This window comes from Macrotis lagotis, chromosome 1 (genome assembly GCF_037893015.1).
Source record: "Macrotis lagotis isolate mMagLag1 chromosome 1, bilby.v1.9.chrom.fasta, whole genome shotgun sequence".
Lineage (NCBI taxonomy): Eukaryota > Metazoa > Chordata > Mammalia > Peramelemorphia > Peramelidae > Macrotis > Macrotis lagotis.
Genome location: NC_133658.1, coordinates 170,728,676 through 170,748,420, shown reverse-complemented (window position 1 = coordinate 170,748,420; position 19,745 = coordinate 170,728,676). Strand labels below are relative to the sequence as shown.

Below are 19,745 nucleotides of genomic sequence, written 5' to 3'. Positions count from 1 at the left end.
CCACTCACATTTTTCCACCATTTCTTTTCATTAGCTCTTCTTGACTTTAATTCATACTATTCTGAACTAGAGTCACATAGCTTATACAGCTATATAACTACAGATATGACTCCACTTTTCACAATGCATTTTTCCTTCCAAGGTTTTAATATTTAATATTTCTTGATTACAACTGCTAAAATCCTGGAGAAGGCAGTCATTCAAAAATCCCTTAGCCTAATTAGAATATTCCCTGCCCCCTTCTTCAAATAGAGTAAACTAAATAACTTTTATAGAGAGAGACTATCCTAGATTCTTTCTGGGGGTGGTGGTCTTCTATTCTTCAACCCTTACATGTCCCATAATTTTCTGTAATAACTAACAATATCTCAATCTATATTGATAAACTCCTGAAGCTCTAATGATGCCATATCATTCTGGAAAAAAATTAATTATTTAGTTTCCCCTATATGGGCATTTTGGTAACCACATTATACACTTTAGGATTAACCTGACTCTCTTGTCTTTCTGAAATTTATTTTCCCTATTTTCAAATTAAAATAGCATTTCTTTCTATGATTTCTTTGTTTAACATATTTGGTAATATTTGCTGTTTCTTTAAATTCAATGTCCTTTTTAACACTTACTTTACTAATTCTTCCTGAACTAGCTTTCCCTCCTGAAAGTGGGAGGGAGGGGGAAACACTCCGGCAGCACAGAATCAAGGAGAATGGGAAAGAGAAGGAAACATAAAAAGGAATGGGGGGGGCTCCTCATAATAGTAAAATAACAGGGTGAGTAGTTTGGCCTCAGTCAATTTAACACCAAAATCCATTCCTTTTTTAAAATAAAAACAAAAAATCCTGGAAGAGGAGGGGGATCAGATTACTCACAGAAAGCAGGCTCAAGGGGAGAGCCAGTGAGGGCATTAGATGCCAAAATAACAAAGAGCAGCAATTTAAATGAGGTAACTCAAGGACAATTTTAGGGGAACTTTTCTCCCCATCTAGCAAATCAATAGAAGAACCTGAACACACAAGTAAACAGACAATCTAAACACATAAAGACAGACAAGGCACAAGCACAGTTTACACAAACACAATAGAATTTTCCAAACTGACAATCTCAACACATATCCACAAACACAAATGCTGTGAGGGGAGATTCTCTCTTAAACTAGTAAGAAGGAGCTGGCAGGGGAGGAAGAGGCCAAATTTCATCCTCCTGTACAACTTTATTTCTTTTCTTTCTTTTCTTTTCTTTTCTTTTCTTTTCTTTTCTTTTCTTTTCTTTTCTTTTCTTTTATATATATATATATATATATATATATATATATATATATATATATATATATATATATATATAGTTTTACTGTCTGTTTGGCTTTCTATAGAGAAATGTCGCTCCATTCCCTCAAAAGCATTTTTTACTATACTAATTATCAAGAAATCTAGTTCTTTAAGATAATCAGGGCATTCTTGTTCATAGCTAGTCATCTGTTCTCCTTTTACCTGCCATTTATCTTTTGTTATTTCTATATTCTGGGCCCATGGTGATATAGTCTGTGTTTTTTCAATGAATGTCCATGAATCTTTTAGTTGTATAGTAATCCCTTGTTTCTTGATAACTTTGTATAACTGTCTGGCCCAAATTTCACTTTCCTCTGGCTTAACCATGGGAACCTATTCCCCATCTTCCCCGCCTACTCAAGTAGTGAAGATACTTTCACTATCTTCTTGTCCTACTGACAAGGTCCCGGTTCTCTTTCCTGCCCTTACCTTTAGTCCCTGTTCGGACGCCAATTCTGTTGCAGTCCACTCTGGGCAGCCGGGTCTCAGTTTAATTCATACAACTCTTCGGGGAGCTCCACCGGACATGTCCCGCATGTTCAATAATGAAAGTCAGCCAGTGAGAGATAAGCAAGGAGTTTATTGCAGGTATATGCTACATCTCTTACGCACATAGTTGAAATAAGGGTATATATAAGCTTAGTCCCCTTGTATCAGCATCCCTCATCTCCAGGCCTGTGGAAGTATAACGGGTATGCCACAAAAGGTCTGTATCCTGGAAAAATGTGGAATCTTCAACAAGATAAAGATGAAAGGCAGACAGATAAGGACCAGAACTCCTTCCTGGGACAGTTGAACAATATGAGGATGAAAGGCAGAGGGATAAGGACAAAAGGGCCTTCCTGAGAATATTCAACAAGATAAGGATGAAAGGCAGGAGAACAAAGAGAGAGAAGGGCCAGAGCTCCTTCCTGAGTTCAGAGCACTCTAGTATGGACATTCCTGTTGTCCCAGGTCTCAATGACTCTCAGGATGAACTCCTCATGGCCACATACTCTGTCTATTATCCCCTTACATAATCCCTTGATGAATCAATTCAATTCTATATTGTCCTCGTTTTGAGTCCCTAACCCCCTTATCTCTCCACCAATTGCAGAGTTCCAAATGTTAGCCTTTGATGACTTGAAGGACATTCACTAGCTTCACTCGTACACATTTGCTGTTGAATGGAGGAGAAAAATCATGAAACCATTCAGACAGATTCATAGAACAAATTTATGTTGCACAACCTCAACTAGCCCTTCACTATATCTTTCTCATCAGCTCCTTAGACCTTTATATCTTTTCAGATCTCCCATGCTTCTCAGATGCATCTTGTATCATACTTAACAGAAAAACTACTGAGACTGTGAACTTTCTCTTCTAGTTTCCTCATATCCTCTGCCTTTATATGCCCTCTGTTACTACCCTCTTCCTTCACCCCTGTCTCACATGATGAGGTGACCTTAATTCCTTACCAAAGCTAATCTTACCCCCCATTCCTTTCTCTCTCCTCCAGCAAAGGGAGTATCCTCTGTCATCTCCACACTATCACATATTTTCAGTCTATTCCTGTTGACCAGTTCTTTACCTATTGCCTATAAACATACTTATATCTCCTCCATTTTCCAAAAACCCTCAGTTGATTCTTCCCTCTCTCCTCTCTATCATCCAATAGCTCTTCTTCCCTTTTTAGCTAAACTTGAAGGTCATCTACACTAGGTGTCTACACTTTATTTTCACTCATTCCCTCACAGTTCAGCTTCCAACCATATCATTCCACTGGAACTCCTCTCTTCAAACTTGAAAAAGGCTTTATAATTCTCTGTTCTGATTCACAGAGGACAATATGAGAAATTTTTTGTTTTTCTATATGGCTCTATGCTTTTCTGTATGTGATTTATGCTTTCCTTGTGTGCATAACATTTTTTATGAATAAGACAGAAACATAATGTACAGTATCTGACTCTGTGACTTAAGGGAACACCACATGCCAATTCTGTCTATGTGTTGGGGGGGGGGGGGCTTTGGTTGGGTTTTTTTAAAAGATAATGGAGGTGACGGAGCCAAGATGGCGACAGGAGAGGACCTTCTCTCAGTTGCTCTGGAGCAAAACTTATAAACTAAGGACTCTACATTTTCAAGAGACAGAACCCATAGAGGGACCCAGTGAGGCAATTCTCCAACCCAAGGTAACCTGGAAAAGAGTGGAAAGGCTCAGCTCCATGGGTCGGAGGGGTGACCCATCAGAGGGGTAGCCCACCTGAGCAAAGGAATTTCAGCCTCCTGGAGGCAGCCCCAGGTCGCTGGAAGCCGTGGCTCACAGCAGCAGGGGCAGTTTCCTGATCTACACCCTGGGGAGCACTGGGCACAACTTGGGAGGAACAGCAGGGGGACCTCTGCCAGAATGAGCACATGAAGCTCAGCCATCAGGGCACACAGCGAGCACTGTGGCCAGGGCAGCCCAGATCCAGGGATAGAAAACAGAAGCCAGTAAGCAGGAGCCCCCAGGGCATGAGTGCTGAGCCTAGGGAGGGAGCAGAGAGAGACTGCAGAGCTCTGTCCTCTGCCCCTGGAACTGACCACATTCAGATCCTGATCACAGTCTAGGACCCCCATAGAACAGCAGGGCCCCCCTCCACCTCAGCCCTGTTGGCGGAGGGGGGCACTTATGGTCATTCACAGACCAGGAGGGAGGACAGAGCCTCACACACTGAGACCCTTGTAGGGGGTGTCCCAAAAGCTCAGGAAGCACCCCCAAACCAGGCTCAGGCTGAGGAAATGAGCAAGCAGAGAAAAAAAAGAGGAACACCATTGAGAAATACTTTGCCTGTGATCCCAAGAAGGATCAAAACACTCAATCTGAAGATGAGGAGGTATAAGCTCCTGCATCTAAAGACTCCCAAGAAAAACAGAAATTGGGATCAGGCCATGACAGAGCTCAAAAAAAGACTTTGAAAATCAAGTGAGGGAGATAGAAGAAAAATTGGGGGAAAAAATGAGAGAAATGCTGGGAAAACATGAAAATGAACTCAGCAGCTGAGTCAAGGAGATCCCCCAAAATGCTGAAGAAAATAGCATGTTAAAAACCAGCATAAGTCAAATGGATAATACAGTTCTAAAAGTTATTGAGGAGAAGAATGCTTTGAAAAGAACTGGCCAGATGGAAAAAGAGATAAGAAAGCTCTCTGAGGAAAACAAATCCTTCAATCAAAGAATTGAACTCAGGGAGATCGCTGATTTTACAAGAAATCAGGACTCAATACTTCAAAAGAATGAAAAAATTAGAAGAAAATGTGAAACATCTCATTGAAAAAACAACTGATATGGAAAACAGATTAAGGAAAGATAATTTAAAAATTATTGGAATACCTGAAAGTCATGACCAGGAAATGAGTCTTGATATCATTTTCAAAGAATTATTACAGGAAAATTGCCCTGATATCCTAGAAGCAGAAGGCAAAATAGAAATGGAGAGAATCCACCGATCTCCCCGAGAAAGAGATCCAAAAAAAACAACTCCCAGGAATATTATAGCCAAGTCCCAGAACTCCCAAGTCAAAGAGAAAATATTACAAGCAGCCAGAAGGACACAATTCAAATATGGAGTTGCAATCCGGATCACACAGGACTTAGCAGCAACTACATTAAAAGCTCATAGGGCTTGGAATATAATATCCCAGAAGGCAAAAGAGCTTAGAATGCAACTGGAGAATCAACTACCCAGCAAAACTGAATGTCCTCTTCCAGGGAAAAAGATGGATTTTCAGTGAACCAAGGGAATTTCATATGTTCCTGTTGTAATGGCCAGAGCTGAATCTTCAAATACAGGACTCAGGTGAAGCATAGAGATTGGAGGAGAAGGGGAAAATATAAGGGACTTAATGATGATGAACTACATGTATTTCTGCATAGAAAAATGATACTGATAACACTCATATGAAACTTCTCATTTAATAGAGCAGGTAGAAGGAGCTTTTATAGATGAAGCACAGGAGAAAGCTGAATTTGAAGATATATTGTGGTGTAAAAATGGAGTCAATAGAAACAAGGGAAATGTAATGGGAGAAAGAAAAAGGAGAAGAGGAATAGGCCAAGATATTTCATATAATAAGATTTTTCTTTATTGGAGGACAAGGGGAAGGGGGGGGGAATGTAAGTGATGGAGGAGAGGATGGACCATGGGGGGAGAGTGGTCAGATATAACACATTTTCTTTTTTACTTCTTGCAAGGGGCTGGGATTGGATGGCCTGTCCAGGACCATAGGGCCGGGTGGCTGCTGGGTAAGGGGTGGTATGTGGGTTCGGGGCCTCCTGGCCCCAGGGCTGGGGATCTGTCTGCTGTACCACTCAACTACCTTACAGCAGAGACAGAGTGAAAGGAGAGAGAAAATATAGTTCATGGTAGTGGAGAAATACTAAAGGAGGGAGTTGCGATCAACAATGGCAATGTTGGAAAAATATGGAAGTAACTTTTGTGATGGACTTATCCTAAAGAATGTGATGGGGACGGCTAGGTGGCATAGTGGAAGCACCGGCCCTGGAGTCAGGAGTACCTGGGTTCAAATCCAGTCTCAGACACTAAATAATTACCTAGCTGTGTGGCCTTGGGCAAGCCACTTAACCCCGTTTGCCTTGCAAAAAAAAAAAAAATAAACTAAAAAAAATAGAATGTGATCCACCTGCAACAGAGCTAGTAGTGTTGGAATACAGACTGAAGCACATTGTTATTATTTTTTTTCTGGGGGGGGTGTTCCAGGGCAAATGGGATAGGGTGACCTGCCTGGGGCTGCACAGCTGGGTGATTGTTGTGTGTCTGAGGCCAGATTTGGACCTGGGTGCTCCTGGCTCAAGGGCCAGTGATCTGGGCCAGCCACCCCCTACTATTATTATTTTTACTATTTTATTTTATTTTCTGTCTTTTTTTGGGGGGGGGGTTGTAGGGCAGTGGGGTTGGGGTGGCTTGCATGGGGTCACACAGCTGGGTGATTGTTGGGTGTCTGGGGCCGGATTTGGGCTCAGGTGCTTCTGGCTCCAGGGCTGGTGCTCCATCCACTGTGCCACCTGGCCATACCTACAGTTATTATTATTATTATTATTATTATTATTACTATTTTAATTTTAATTTTTTCTCTCCCCTTTACTTTATTGCTGATGCTGGTCTATATTTTCTTGGGGGGAGGGGGTATTATATTTACTCTTAAACAAGAATATTTTAGTCATTTATAAAAAACATTATTTGTACAAAATAAGAATAAAGAAATAAAAAATTAAAAAAATAAAGAAATAAAAAAAAAAGATCATGGAGTAGTTTGCCAGTTCCTTCTCCAGTGTGAAGGCAAACAGAGGTTAAGTGGCTTACCCAGGGTCACACAGCTAATAAGTGTCTGAGAACACATTTGAACTCAGGTCTTTCTAATTCTAGGCCCAGCACTCTATTCACTGAACCATTTAGTTGCCTCCATAATATACACTTAACTATTTAATATTTGACGTTTCACAATTTTTATGATCATTAAAAATTATGCAGACTTATGTTTTTATCTACTTGTTTATATTCTACAATATTATTTATTGGTACATACTGCATGTAAAGAGACTTTAGCAAATACTTTTCATTATTTCAAATTAATATCTGAAAAATTGTAAAAATGTTTTAAAATATTTTATATAGTGGATTTGGTGCAAACAAGACAGGTAAGAACGTATCAGATGAAAGAATTTGAGCTGGCCAAGCAAAACTTGAATTTAACAGAAATTTTCATGAGTTGTAATCTGTAACCATAAAAACATAGGACACAAGTTTTCCTTTCACCTGCTAGTCCATTATATCTTTCATTTTAATAAGGAAGCCCTTAGTTCTATTTTACTAAGGAATAGTCTAACACAATGGTTCTTAAAATGTGATCTGAGGGTCCCAGAGACACATTGTGGATCTAAGGTATCAGACTATTTTCTTTTTGTAAAATTTATTTAGAATTTTATTTTTCCCTGGTTACAATTTTTAACATTAATTTTTGAAACTGGTTCCAAATTCTCTTCCTCATTCTCTATATGCCTTCATTGAGAAAGCAATCTATTCAATAAAGATTATACATGCAGTACATTTCCATAGTAGTGATATCGAAAAAGAAAATAAAGCCCCCCCAAAAAATACCTTAAGAAAAATGATGTAAAAATAGTATGCTTCAATCTATATTTAGACACTATCAGTTATTTTTCTGGGAATGAATAGCATTTTTCATCATAAGTCCTCCTGATTTATCTTGGAACATTGTATTTTACTGAAAATAACTAAGTCATTCACAGCTGTTCACCTTACAATATTGGTCTTACTTTGTACACACTTTTTGTTTTTGTTTGGTTTTTGGTTTTTTTTAGGTTTTTGCAAGGCAAATGGGGTTAAGTGGCTTGCCCAAGGACAGCTAGGTAATTATTAAGTGTCTGAGATCAGATTTGAACCTACGTACTCCTGACTCCAAGGCCGGTGCTTTATCCACTACGCCACCTAGCTACCCCATTGTACACACTTTTTATAAACTCACATAGAAAGCTATGTAGATTTTTCTGAAAGCATCCTGCTCAACATTTTTTTTAAAACAAGGCAGTGGGGTTAAGTGGCTTGCCCAGGGCCACACAGCTAGGTAATATTATGTGTCTTGAGATTAGATTTGAACTCAGGTCCTCCTGACTCCAGGGCCGGTATTCTCTCCACTGTGCCAACTAGCTGCCCCTCAACATTTCTTAAAGGGCAATAATATCCCATTACATTCATATACTACAATTTGTTCAGCCATTCTCCAATTGATGGGCATTCCTTCAATTTCCAATTCCTTGCCAGAAGGAAAAGAGCTGCTATGACAATTATTGTTGATGTGGCTCTTTTCCCCCTTTTTGTGATCTCTTTGGGATACAGACCTAGTAGTGGTATTGCTGGATGCACAGTTCTATTGCCACATAGTTGCCCCCATTCAGTTTTTTTTAAGAAAGATTTTATTGGGGTGGCTAGGTGGCACAGGGGTGACTAGGTGGTGCAGTGGATAGAGCATTGGCCCTTGAGTCAGGAGTACCTGAGTTCAAATCTGGCCTCAGACACTTAATAATTACCTAGCTGTGTGGCCTTAGGCAAGCCACTTAACCCCATTTGCCTTGCAAAAACCTAAAAAAAAAAGATCTAATTTATTTTGAATTTTATAATTTTTCCCCTAATCTTGCTTCCCTCCCCTCACCCCTCACAGATGGCATTCTGTTAGTCTTTACCAGTTCTTTTTCTATATGTGAATGGCATTTTCTATCACATGTTCTACAATTTTTTAAATCACTATATTGTTGAGAAGATCTAAGTCTATTTGATCATCACACAATGTTGCTTTAATGTGTGCAATGGTGTCGTGGTTCTACTCATTTCATTCAGCATCAGTTTATGTAAGTTTTCCCAAATTTTTCTGAAATCCATTTGCTCATGATTTCTTACAGAAGGATAGTATTCATCATATTCATATATTACAATTTGTTCAGCCATTTCCCAATTGATGGCATCTCCTCTGTTTCCATTTGTTTTTCCACTGCAAAAAACTGTTGTAAATATTTTTGTACATGTGGGTCCTTTTCCCCCTTTTTTTTATTATCTCTTGTCCTCAATTTTCAAAAGTGTGAGGCCCAAAAGTTTTAGAACCAGTGACCTAAAACATTGTATTTTGAGTGTTATGTTAGTAGATGTTTCATGAGTATGTTTCTATGTTGTCTTTGTTCTTTCTAAATAATAAATGACTGTGTATGCTTCATGAAGTTTTTCAGTATGAAAATGAGAATTTCTTCTAGCCAGTTATAGAAAGATTCCTTTCAATTTTTTATGCTGAGATATTCTATAATGACATAGTGCTTCAAAATTCACAAAATATTTTACAAATATATTATTGTCTTCTGAATGAATTTTGGAATCTTTTAGAATGTCTTTTGGAATTAGGATTTTAGTAATGAAAGGATCAGGTAATTTGTAACAGTGTATATAAAAGGTAATAAGATGAGATATGAGAGGAAAGGTAGCTTTGGGCTAGATTGTGGAGAGCTTTGAATATTTCTGACCACAAACTTTAGGAAGTGTATTAGGAAGATTGAGCAGGGTAATTAGGGGATAAACTAAGGTCCAAAGACCTTTTTGGAAAACATTGTAAAATACAATCAGCAGGATTTAATAACTAATTGAAGGGAGGGAGGAGAGAGTGTGAGAAAAAATATGCAATGAAGATGGCAAGGTGAAATAATTTTTTAAAAAGTCAGGGGAAGGGCAAGTACTTTGGCAGAGAAGATTTCACTTTTGGATATGTCAGGTTTCACGTTACAGTAGGAACTGAGCCCAGATTTCTGCTAAACTACAAAAATCATTATAGTACTTCTATAGTACTTCTCTTCAGAGAACCAAGCCCCAGAACTTGCTAAAGGAAACATGGAAAGGCACAGTGAAATGTGCTTATGTCACCTGTCAGGGGGATATCTGGCTGGGATACATGAGTTAATGAGCATGCCAACAGAACATTTGGCATTTGAAAAATCCAATCCAAGTCTTAGAAAAGCTTTAGTAGATTGGAACAGTAGATGCAGGAGAGGCAAGAAGACACTATCCCCTCCATCCCACTCAGGATACACAGGTTTTGAGGTAGACATGACAGGGAAAAATACAAACAACAAAGTAATAGGCTTAAGTTCAAAGCCATGGGCAGGCAGCCCAGGAGAAGCAACACAAATTGCTTAATTAAACTAATTTCCAAATAATTAAGACATCAGTTGAATGAGAGTAAGAATAAATGACTTTAATGGTTTAAGGGTCTAGAACCTGGAATGGGGGGATAAACTCTGAGGTCATCTAATCCAGCATCAGAATTTAGGGACAAATGCTCTCTTTCTATTAGAAATATCTCAGACAGAACCCCCCCACCCCCACTTCATACAGTGTAAAGGAGGGATGTCAGTATGGGTACTAGTCATATCTGAGGGATGACAGAAGTGTCACTGCTCCAGAAGGAGAGAAGGGGAGACACTGATCCTCTGGAAAAGATTGCAGGGACAGAGAGAACTGGGATTTCTTTATGTGAGCAAGAAAGTGAGCAGTCTACTAGTGCTGTTGTCCCCATAACCAGTGGGAATCCTAATCTCTTGTTTTATTGCAGGAATGTTAAAAGTTAGGGGCCCTCCACATTTCCCACCTAGGGACATAGCTGACTGTGGCTCTACTCAAGCTTGACTTGTGGGACAGGACAAGAGGTTCTTGAATTAGAGGACTGCCTTCTCGGCAAGATAACATTCTGATTGCCTTTAATTTTTTTTTTTTTTTTTTAGGTTTTTGCAAGGCAAACGGGGTTGTGTCTTGCCCAAGGCCACACAGCTAGGTAATTATTAAGTGTCTGAGACCGGATTTGAGCCCAGGTACTCCTGACTCCAGGGCTGGTGCTTTATCCACTATGCCACCTAGCCGCCCCTGCCATTAATTTTAATAAGAAGAACTGTGTGGGCTTTCTAAGAGACCTCAAATAGAGATCTTGGAAGGGTGCTGAAGATACAGGAAAATGTCTCAGTTTTTCTTGGTAGAAAATTGTCTCCCAGAAAACAGACTGAGGGTAAAAAAAAAAAAAAATGTGTCATTAATACCTCAGTGGCAAGTCCCTTTCCTAATCCCAGCCTAAGACTGACTTGGGTAACTTCTTTGAAGAGGTCAATTGGAAACTGCTGTGGTTTTTTGAAAAACCTTCAGTTTCAATATCAGATATAAGCTAGTTCTCTCTAACACTACTACGGATTCCTTTTCCTGGAGTTTTTTGTTTTTTTTTTTAAGAACTTTGGTCTATTGACTTAAAGGGAAAGGAAAATGTTAAATAGGGCATGATTTTATTTTTAGCTGGGAGAGGAGGTAATACTTGAATCCATCTTGATCCCAACTCTTATCCTTCCTTTAAGGTTCTGTTTTCTTTGTATTCTTATAAGGTACTTAGTCTGTCATCTATTATCCTTCCTTCTCTCTACATGGCCAGCCTACCTTCTTTTCTGATTGTTTTTCCTGGATATTATCTTTTATAGCACTCTTTGAGTACATGTTTGCAATCAAATGTTTACCCCCACCATTTGTTTTTCTGTTGCCCTTTGGGTCCTCCATAATTTCGATTCTTTACAAAGTATGGCATTCTATAACAGAGTCAATGTAGGATTTCCAAAAGAATACTGGACCTAAACAGATAGAATTTTTTTGTGAGTGAGCAGCCTGAAATGCCAGAAGACATTTAAGTCTCTCAAATGCAATCTGATTTCTTCTTCTTTCAAGCTCATGGTCCATCTGTAATGCCTATCCACTACATATGTACCTATAGTCTCAGGCAGTTAGCTATGTAGTCTATGCATCTACTCATCCATTTAGCTTTTTCTATGTTGATTGTTAAGCCAAACTCTTATGAGTGATCTGGATCAAGGAAAGATCTAAAATTATTTTCCTGTCTAAAGCAGGAGTTATTTTTATTACCAATTGGGACTCTCCTTAGGAATGTAAGCTGTTTTATTCTCAGCTGGTCCAATTTTTATATTGCTGGAGGCTCCACCTCTCCATTCACCAGTTAGTTTTCATAAATCCTTTTTAAAATACCCAAAAGGAAAAAAAAAAAGCAAAATCCTCTTAGGAGAGCTTTTGTGAAGTTCCTTGGGATGAGTCCTGCTGACAGAGTATTGTGAAACTCCACAGCACTGCCATCTGGAAATGGTATGATATTCTCCCTTTGGCTTTATCTGCAGATCAGTGTGGGGAATAATTACTGGTGAATAGATGAAATTTGTAAATGAAAGTTGTAAATACATGGAATTTATGAATTTAAAAAAACACCCAAAAGGATGGGGTGCTATTATTAAGCAGTAAGGGGAAAGGATGAGGAATTCTCATCCTTTTGTTCATTTTCTCCTTCATGTAATCTGGTTTTTAAGGTACCACAGTAAGCCAGGGTTAGCTAGGTAATATAGTGGATATAACACTGGACTGAAATGAGGAAGACCTGAATTCAAATAGGACTCCCACACTTATTAGTTGGCTGACTCTGGGCTAGTTATCTCAGTTCCCTTATCTGTAAAATAAACTGGAGAAGGAAATGGCTTATCACTCCAATCTCTTTGCCAAGAAAACCTCAAATGAAGTCTCAAAGAGTCAAACATGACTCAAAAATGACTGAAGAACAACAAATAAGCCAGGGAGAATGGCAAAAAGCTAGCAGCTTGAAAGGGATAACAGTGAGTCAAGGAGCCTGAACTTGTAGGAAAAAAGTAGCATTTACTCTAGCGACAATATTAAAAGATGGGATTGCCAGGAAATGGGAAATTTAAAAAAGTTTAACCTTAGAGTTTCCTTAGTTTGAAAGACCAAATTCATTTTTAAAACCATAGAATCAGCCCAAGCTAAAAGGAACCTTATACTTTTTTTTTTAGGTTTTTGCAAGGCAATGGGGTTAAGTGACTTGCCCAAGGCCACACAGCTAGGTAATTATTAAGTGTCTGAGGTCAAATTTGAACTCAGGTCCTTCTGACTCCAGTGCCAGTGCTCTATCCACTGTGTGACCTAGCCACCCTGATTTTATACTTTCAGTGCTCCCATATTATCCAGTACTCTCTGTCTTCTTTATTTAAAGATTAGGAAACTGAGGTCCAGGAATGTTAACTGAAGGTCACATAGGTATTAAGCATCAGAGGAAATATTTAAACCCTGAACCCAAGTCTTCTAATTCCAGAGACATGGTTTGTGACTTTTTTAATCTTTAACTTTTATAAATCTTTAACTTTAACTTCTGAGAATGTTGAGAATTGGAACAAGCTGTCCTCACTGTAAAATGAAGTACTACTTTTGTATCTTAGGAAAGTCTTCTCTATATAATGGTCTTGACTATATAGTTGACTATATTAACTATATAGTTAATGCATGACTGCAGTCTTCAAATAGTTGAAGTGCTATCATATTTTAAAATAAAAAAGGAAGTATATTTGTTTCCTGTAGCTCCAAAGAACAGAATTAAAACCAAAAAATAGAAGTTATAGGGTGGTAGAGTGGTAAGGTTCAATTCAATATCAGCAAAAACTTTCTAAGAAAAAGAAACACTGGAACAATAAAATGGGCTTCCCTGAAAATAACCTCAATATAAGGAGTATTTGTATAAAAGTTGTAACTCGATCTTCATGCTACTGAGGATGTTCCTTCATTAGCTATCCATCAAATGACCATGAAGGTCCATTGTAATACTAAGATCCTATGATCCCATTGCAGTTCATTAAGGATTTATATGGAAGATTTAAATGTTAAAAAGTAGCTTTGGAGTTAAAGTATAATTTTTATGGATGTATTAATTCTAGAATAGTCTCTGGTTATAGATTCACTGGATCATAGATCACTGAAACATAGGAAAATACCAAGCCCAAACCCCGCTTTTTTTACAATGAAGAGACCAAGCCCAGAATTTAATTGATTTATCCCAGGTCACATAAATAATAAATGGTAGAGATAGGATTTGACCACAGGTCTCACAACTCTGAGTCAAGTGCTCTATTTACTAGATCACCATATACTTTCCCCATCCCTGAAAAATATAGCTATAATAAAATGACCTGTCATAAAGAATCTGGCCTTCCATAAAAACACTATTATCTTGAATGATATTGGAATATTAAGTATAATAATCTAAATTTCTTTTTGTTTTTTGGGTTTTTTTTTTTTGCAAGGCAAATGGGGTTAAGTGGCTTGCTCAAGGCCACACAGGTAGGTAATTATTAAGTGTCTGAGACCAGATTTGAACCCAGGTACTCCTGACTCCAAGGGTGGTGCTTTATCCACTACACCACCTAGCCTCCCCTATCTAAATTCCTTTTACAAAAGAAAAACACTTCTTTGTTTCCAAAAAAGATTTGTCCACACTTCAGTGCTACATGAGAACAAAAAAAATATTACTTCATGAGGCTTAAGTCAAACCAAAACTATACCATGTACCTGGTCTTTGAAGGAGGAAAAAAACCTTGGAACCGGTTAGAGACCCAGACAGGGAAGACCTAGAACTACTTATTGTTGTTATTCAGTTGTTTTTCAGTAGTGTCCATGACCCCATTTGGGGCTTTCTTGGCAAAGATATTGAAATGGTTTGCCATTTCCCTCTCCAGTTCATTTTTTTAGATGAGGAAACAGAGGCAAACAGAGTTAAGTGACTTGCCCAGGGTTACACAGGTAGTAAGCTTCTGAGGCCAGATTTGAACTGGGGAAGAACTCCATGTTGGTGTTCTATTAAACTGCATCTAACTGCACAAAAATTATTTATACAAAGCAGAAAACTCAAGATACATTGATGTTAAGTGACGGTTCATGAACAACGATATAGAAGTAGTATTATCTAGTGAATGGTGTGTTGGAACTGAAGTCAAGACTGAGGTTCACCTCTCACAAACTACTGATACTACCCACTAGTCACATAACCTCTCGGTGAATCAGGTTACTGCCTGGGCTTTACCAGTTTAAAGATTACAGAATGTATGGGTAACTGGAGATCACTGTGCTGATGAAATCCTTCTTGTAAAATGCAAGACAGGTACAAATCCCAGTGGAACTGCCTCTGCCAGCATCTTCCCACTCTTTTTTTCTTTTAAAATTGTGTTCACCTATTTTAGTCTTTATAGTCATTTATTTAGCAGACATTTTCTAATCACCCCTTACTGTGCTAGGTGCTGAGGGATAAACTTTAGTATTTCTGAAGATCAATCATTTAACAGATTTGAATCTTCTTCTCTACTCTTTAATGCAGATAGTTTTTGTGAGGTGCAGTGATCCCAGAAAGTCTTCACCTAATGACCTAATCCTGTGAATATGAACCTCTACTATAATACACACAACTTATCACACTAAATTGATACCAAATCCTCTCTGATAGAATGTCAGCATTTAGAGGGACATCTTAGGGACATCTAGTCCCCCTTTTTTACAGATTTGGAAGTAGCAGACCTGAGTTTAGTCTGTCCTCAGACTAAATAGGGTTGTCTCCCACTACATCTGCTTGTCCTCATCATCATCTTGGGTGATATTTCCATAGCTACCCCCCCCCCTCGGTAACATGCTCAGTGGGAGGCATGCCATCATGGGTACGTTTTGAGTTCAAGGGCTCTGCAAGAGCCATGAAACAGGACTTGGAATTCTCGAGGACAGCTAGGAGTACACTACCTTGTTGACACTAGGAATCTTTTCCCACTCTCCACAGCACAGTAGCCACCTAACTGCCATACCCTGAATTAGGTGCTACCCCCTAGAATCTCTACTTCTGTACTGGGCTCTATAGGTATCCCCTCTTACCCCTTACTAACACTGGAGTCTTCAGGCCTGTGAATAATTATTTGCAAACCTGGAAAAGAACTGAAACAGCTTTGCTCTGCTTTTTGTCAAACATTCGAGGAGTGTTACTTAATCTCTGCTATTTATTTTCCGTTAGTGAGGGTCCACACTATCAAGTACAGATCTGATCACAAAGACAACAGAGTTAACTGTGTCTAAGAGGGCACATTCAGCATCGATTGCACCACACTGACCAGTTCATTAAACTCAGTGTTTTGAAAGTGGCCACGGTCTGTGAATTTGTGCAATTTGGCTCCCAATTTGTTGGCCACTTCCTGCTGTTCACTCCAAGGAAGAAAAGGATCATCAGTGGACCCAAACTGTACTATATGTTGGCAATTAGACTTGATCTTCTCCCACTGCCAAGGACGATTGAAGTATCCTGAGAAGCACAGGAGAAAAAAAAAAGCTCATCATAAGTCTGGGAAAACAGCTTTTAGTATTATCCAGGCACTTTGCTCCAGCTAAAACAACTGAGGATCAGAACTTTCTAAGAATAAGCCAAATGGACTACTTCTGTACCAAATCAATGGGGGTTAATGATATATCATGAATGAGGAGGGAGGAAATTGCTCCCACAAACCTATTTAGATGACTAGGATGTCTTGCCTATAAACTAACTAGATACAGGATGCTTGGGGCAAAAAATACCTTAACTTTCCCCTCAGTGAATAATTGGCAAATAGTTTTGCATGAAGAGAGACTTTTTTTAAGCCTTCCTATGCTGTATCCCTATTTAGTGAAAAATTTAAAAAAGGACAAAGGTCTCTCTGAAATAATAGCTTGGCTTTCCTAGAGTCTATGATGCTTGGATGAGGAAAAGAAGAAATAAACCTTGCATTCTCATTCCTTCCCCACCATGCACTCAAAGTCCAAATTAATTCTCTGCCTTTTTGCCTCTCTCCATCCTTGCTCCCCCTCAATGTTATTTTCATTGCATTGATAATAAGATACATTTTTGTCTCTTTATCAGTGTGGACCAGATTGACATGATTATTAGAGTGTTATAATAAAACAGAATGAGTTTAAGTTGTGCTGCCATATGAAAGATGGCATCAGCAGACATTTTCTCTCAGGAGAGATAAACAATAAGTGAGAAAAGAAATATATTGTTTGCCTTCTCAAGATATAGGGGAGGGCCAGGAGGGAGAAAATTTGGAATTCAAAATTTTCAAAAATGAATGTTAAAAATTTTTACATATAATTGGGAAATATTTAAAGAACTAAACAAAGAAGTGAAGATTATAGATGAGAATAAGAGATTTGAAAATTGACACTTGAAAGCTGGTTAAGACAGTATATAGATAAATGAGAAAATAGGGATCAAAATAAATAAGAAATTGTAGGAAGGTAGAGGTGGAAAGGAATAAAACCTAAATTACCACTTGCTCGTTCATTCTCATCCCCCAGGTCTGATGTATATGCAGACACTAATATGATAGCATATACACGATGTGTTTCTGCATACCTGGGGAAAAGAAAATAGTGTTAACTTAGCTCATATCACAGCACTTTTATTCTGGAGCTGATCAAAGTCAACCAAAAGAAAAATTTTAAATCTACTTTGTTTTCAGAAAATCTAGGGATTCTGAGTTTCCTTTGGAGGGGAGAGTTTGGATGGAACAATTTTTTATAGGAAAAATCTCTATCTTCCCCTCCAAACTCTCCCCTCCAAAGGAAACTCAGAATCCCTAAGTCAAAGACTAATCACTGAAACTGGTTTCTGAAGATCTCAGCAGCTAATAATTTTAAGATGTCTTTTATGGACAAGCTATTTTTCCTGGGATACTAGGTTATATTTGCTTTTGGGAAAAAAACACAATTCTGAGTTTTCCTACTTTCAGTTAGCATTAGGGGCTTTTGAAATACAAACATTTTTGTAGGCTAATTTTTTCAGTACTACAGGAACTTGTAATTTAGTTGATGAGAATATAGCCTTCTTTACCAACACAGACCTTAGTTCTTCTATAGTTTCACTAGAATACCTATAAGTGCAGCACTGGTCAGTTGAAGTTGCTCCAGGGAGTTTTAATCTTTTCAGCCCTAGAAGTTCTGCCCTGCCTGTTCCACCCCATCCCAATTTTCTAATCCTGATTTATGACTATCTCTTCTCGCCCTAGAATTTCAGGAAGGCTCCAACCATGCATCACTTTACTTCATATTCTAATGCCATCATTTGAACAGTCTCAGGTACCCTCTTCAACTATTCAGCTTCATATCCTTCCCGTTCTGGAATACTGTTCAAATCATTGTTCCTGATTTTTAGTTAGTTAGTTTCTTCCCCAATGGCCCTACTCACCATTCCAGTAACTTTTAGGATCAAAGTGACCTTTTTTGCCACTGACTAGTGTGTATTTTCCCCCCATTAGAATATAAACTAGAGGAAAGAGATTTTTTTTGGTGAGACAATGGTGCTAAGTGACTTGCCAAAGATCACAAAGTTAGAAATTATCAAGTGTCTGAAATCAAATTTGAACTCAGGTCCTCAGGATTCCAGGGTTGGTGTTCTATTCATTGTGTCACCTAGCTGCCCTAGGAAAGGGATTTATAATTTTTATTTAGTGTCTATTAGTAATTACATTTATATCCTCAGTTTGACATAATGCTTAACATGTAGTAGGCACTTAATAAATAATTTTTCAATCATCCATTCAATTTCCCATAATGAACATATATAAACAAAGAGTTCTGTAAAGGATTGCTATGACTAAGCATATGAATACTACCTTACAACTATCAGATTAGTCAATATGACAAAAAAAGAGAAAATGATCAATTTTGGAGGGGATATGGGAAAACTGGGACACTAATGCACTGTGAATTGATCCAACTAATCTGGAGAGAAGTTTGGAATTATGCCCAATAAAACGGATCATACCCTTTGATCCAGCAGTACCACCACTAGACCTATATTTCAAAGGGGTCACAAAAAAGGGTAAAAAACTCACATGCATAAAAATATTTATTGCATCTCTTTTCACAATGGCAAAGAACTGGAAATTGAGGAGATGCCCATCAAATGGGGAGTGACTGAACAAATTGTGGTATTTGAATGTGATAGAGTGCTATTGTTCTGTAAGAAATCATGAGGGATGATATTTAGAAAAGCCTAGAATGACTTGCATGATACTTAGTGAATGAGCAGAATGATAATCAACTACAATGGACTTGCTCATCTAAACAGTACAATAATCAAAGAAAATTCTAAAGAACTTGTGATAGAAAAATGCCATCCACATCTGGAAATATGTCTGAATGCAGACTCTGAATGCTTACTATTTTTAAATTTAAAAATATTATATAAGTATATTTTTTCTCTTATGATTTTTCCAGTTTTGAATTTATTCTTCTTTTATAACATGATTAATATGGATATATGTTTAACATGATTATACATGCATAACCTATATTAGATTGCTTTCTATCAGGGGCAGGGTGGAAGGAGAAAAATGTGAAATTCAAGACCTTATTAAAAATGATTGCTGAAAACTATCTTTGCATGTAATTGTTAGAATAAATGAATAAAAATAAGCATGTGAAAGACTACTCTAAATCACAAATAATAAGAAATGGAAAGCAAAACAACTCAGAGTATTCACTTCCTATTCAGGGAACTGGCAAAGATCATAAAATATGGTAACAGTTAATTCCCATTGACTCTTGTAGTTGTGGGAACACTGTAGAAGGAGCTGTAAATTGTTCTACGGAAATAGTAATAAGAAAAATCACTAAAATGCCTATAATGTTCTGACCAATACAGGCCACTTTAAAAATTCCAGGGAAGTCAAAGATAGAAAGGAAAGGTGTTCTGTACACCAAAATATTTATAGCCATACTTTTTACAATAGCAAAGAACTCTAAAACAGAATAGCTGTCCAACAGTTGAATTGGGAATGGCTCAACAATTTGTAGTACATTAATGTAATGAAATATTACCATGTCATAAGAAAAGATCAATATAAAGAATGCAGGGAAGCATAGGAAAATATAAACTGATACAAAGTGAAGTAAACACAGAACCAGGAAAACAACTTACAGTATGATTATGACAATGT

At 38.0% G+C, this 19,745-nt stretch overlaps 1 protein-coding gene across 2 annotated transcripts in view; it reads right to left on the bottom strand.

The window, feature by feature from the left end:
- The window catches only part of RBBP9 (RB binding protein 9, serine hydrolase), a 29,214-nt gene that overhangs the window by 3,663 nt on the left and 5,806 nt on the right, over positions 1-19,745 (bottom strand). For both annotated transcript variants that reach the window (XM_074209372.1, XM_074209373.1), the window contains exons 4-5: positions 17,073-17,158; positions 1,758-16,072 (exon numbers count right to left, since the gene is read on the bottom strand). In XM_074209372.1, coding sequence (XP_074065473.1) covers positions 15,846-16,072; positions 17,073-17,158 — 313 coding nt within the window. In that variant the 3' untranslated portion in view covers positions 1,758-15,845. The remainder of the gene's footprint in view (positions 1-1,757; positions 16,073-17,072; positions 17,159-19,745) is intronic.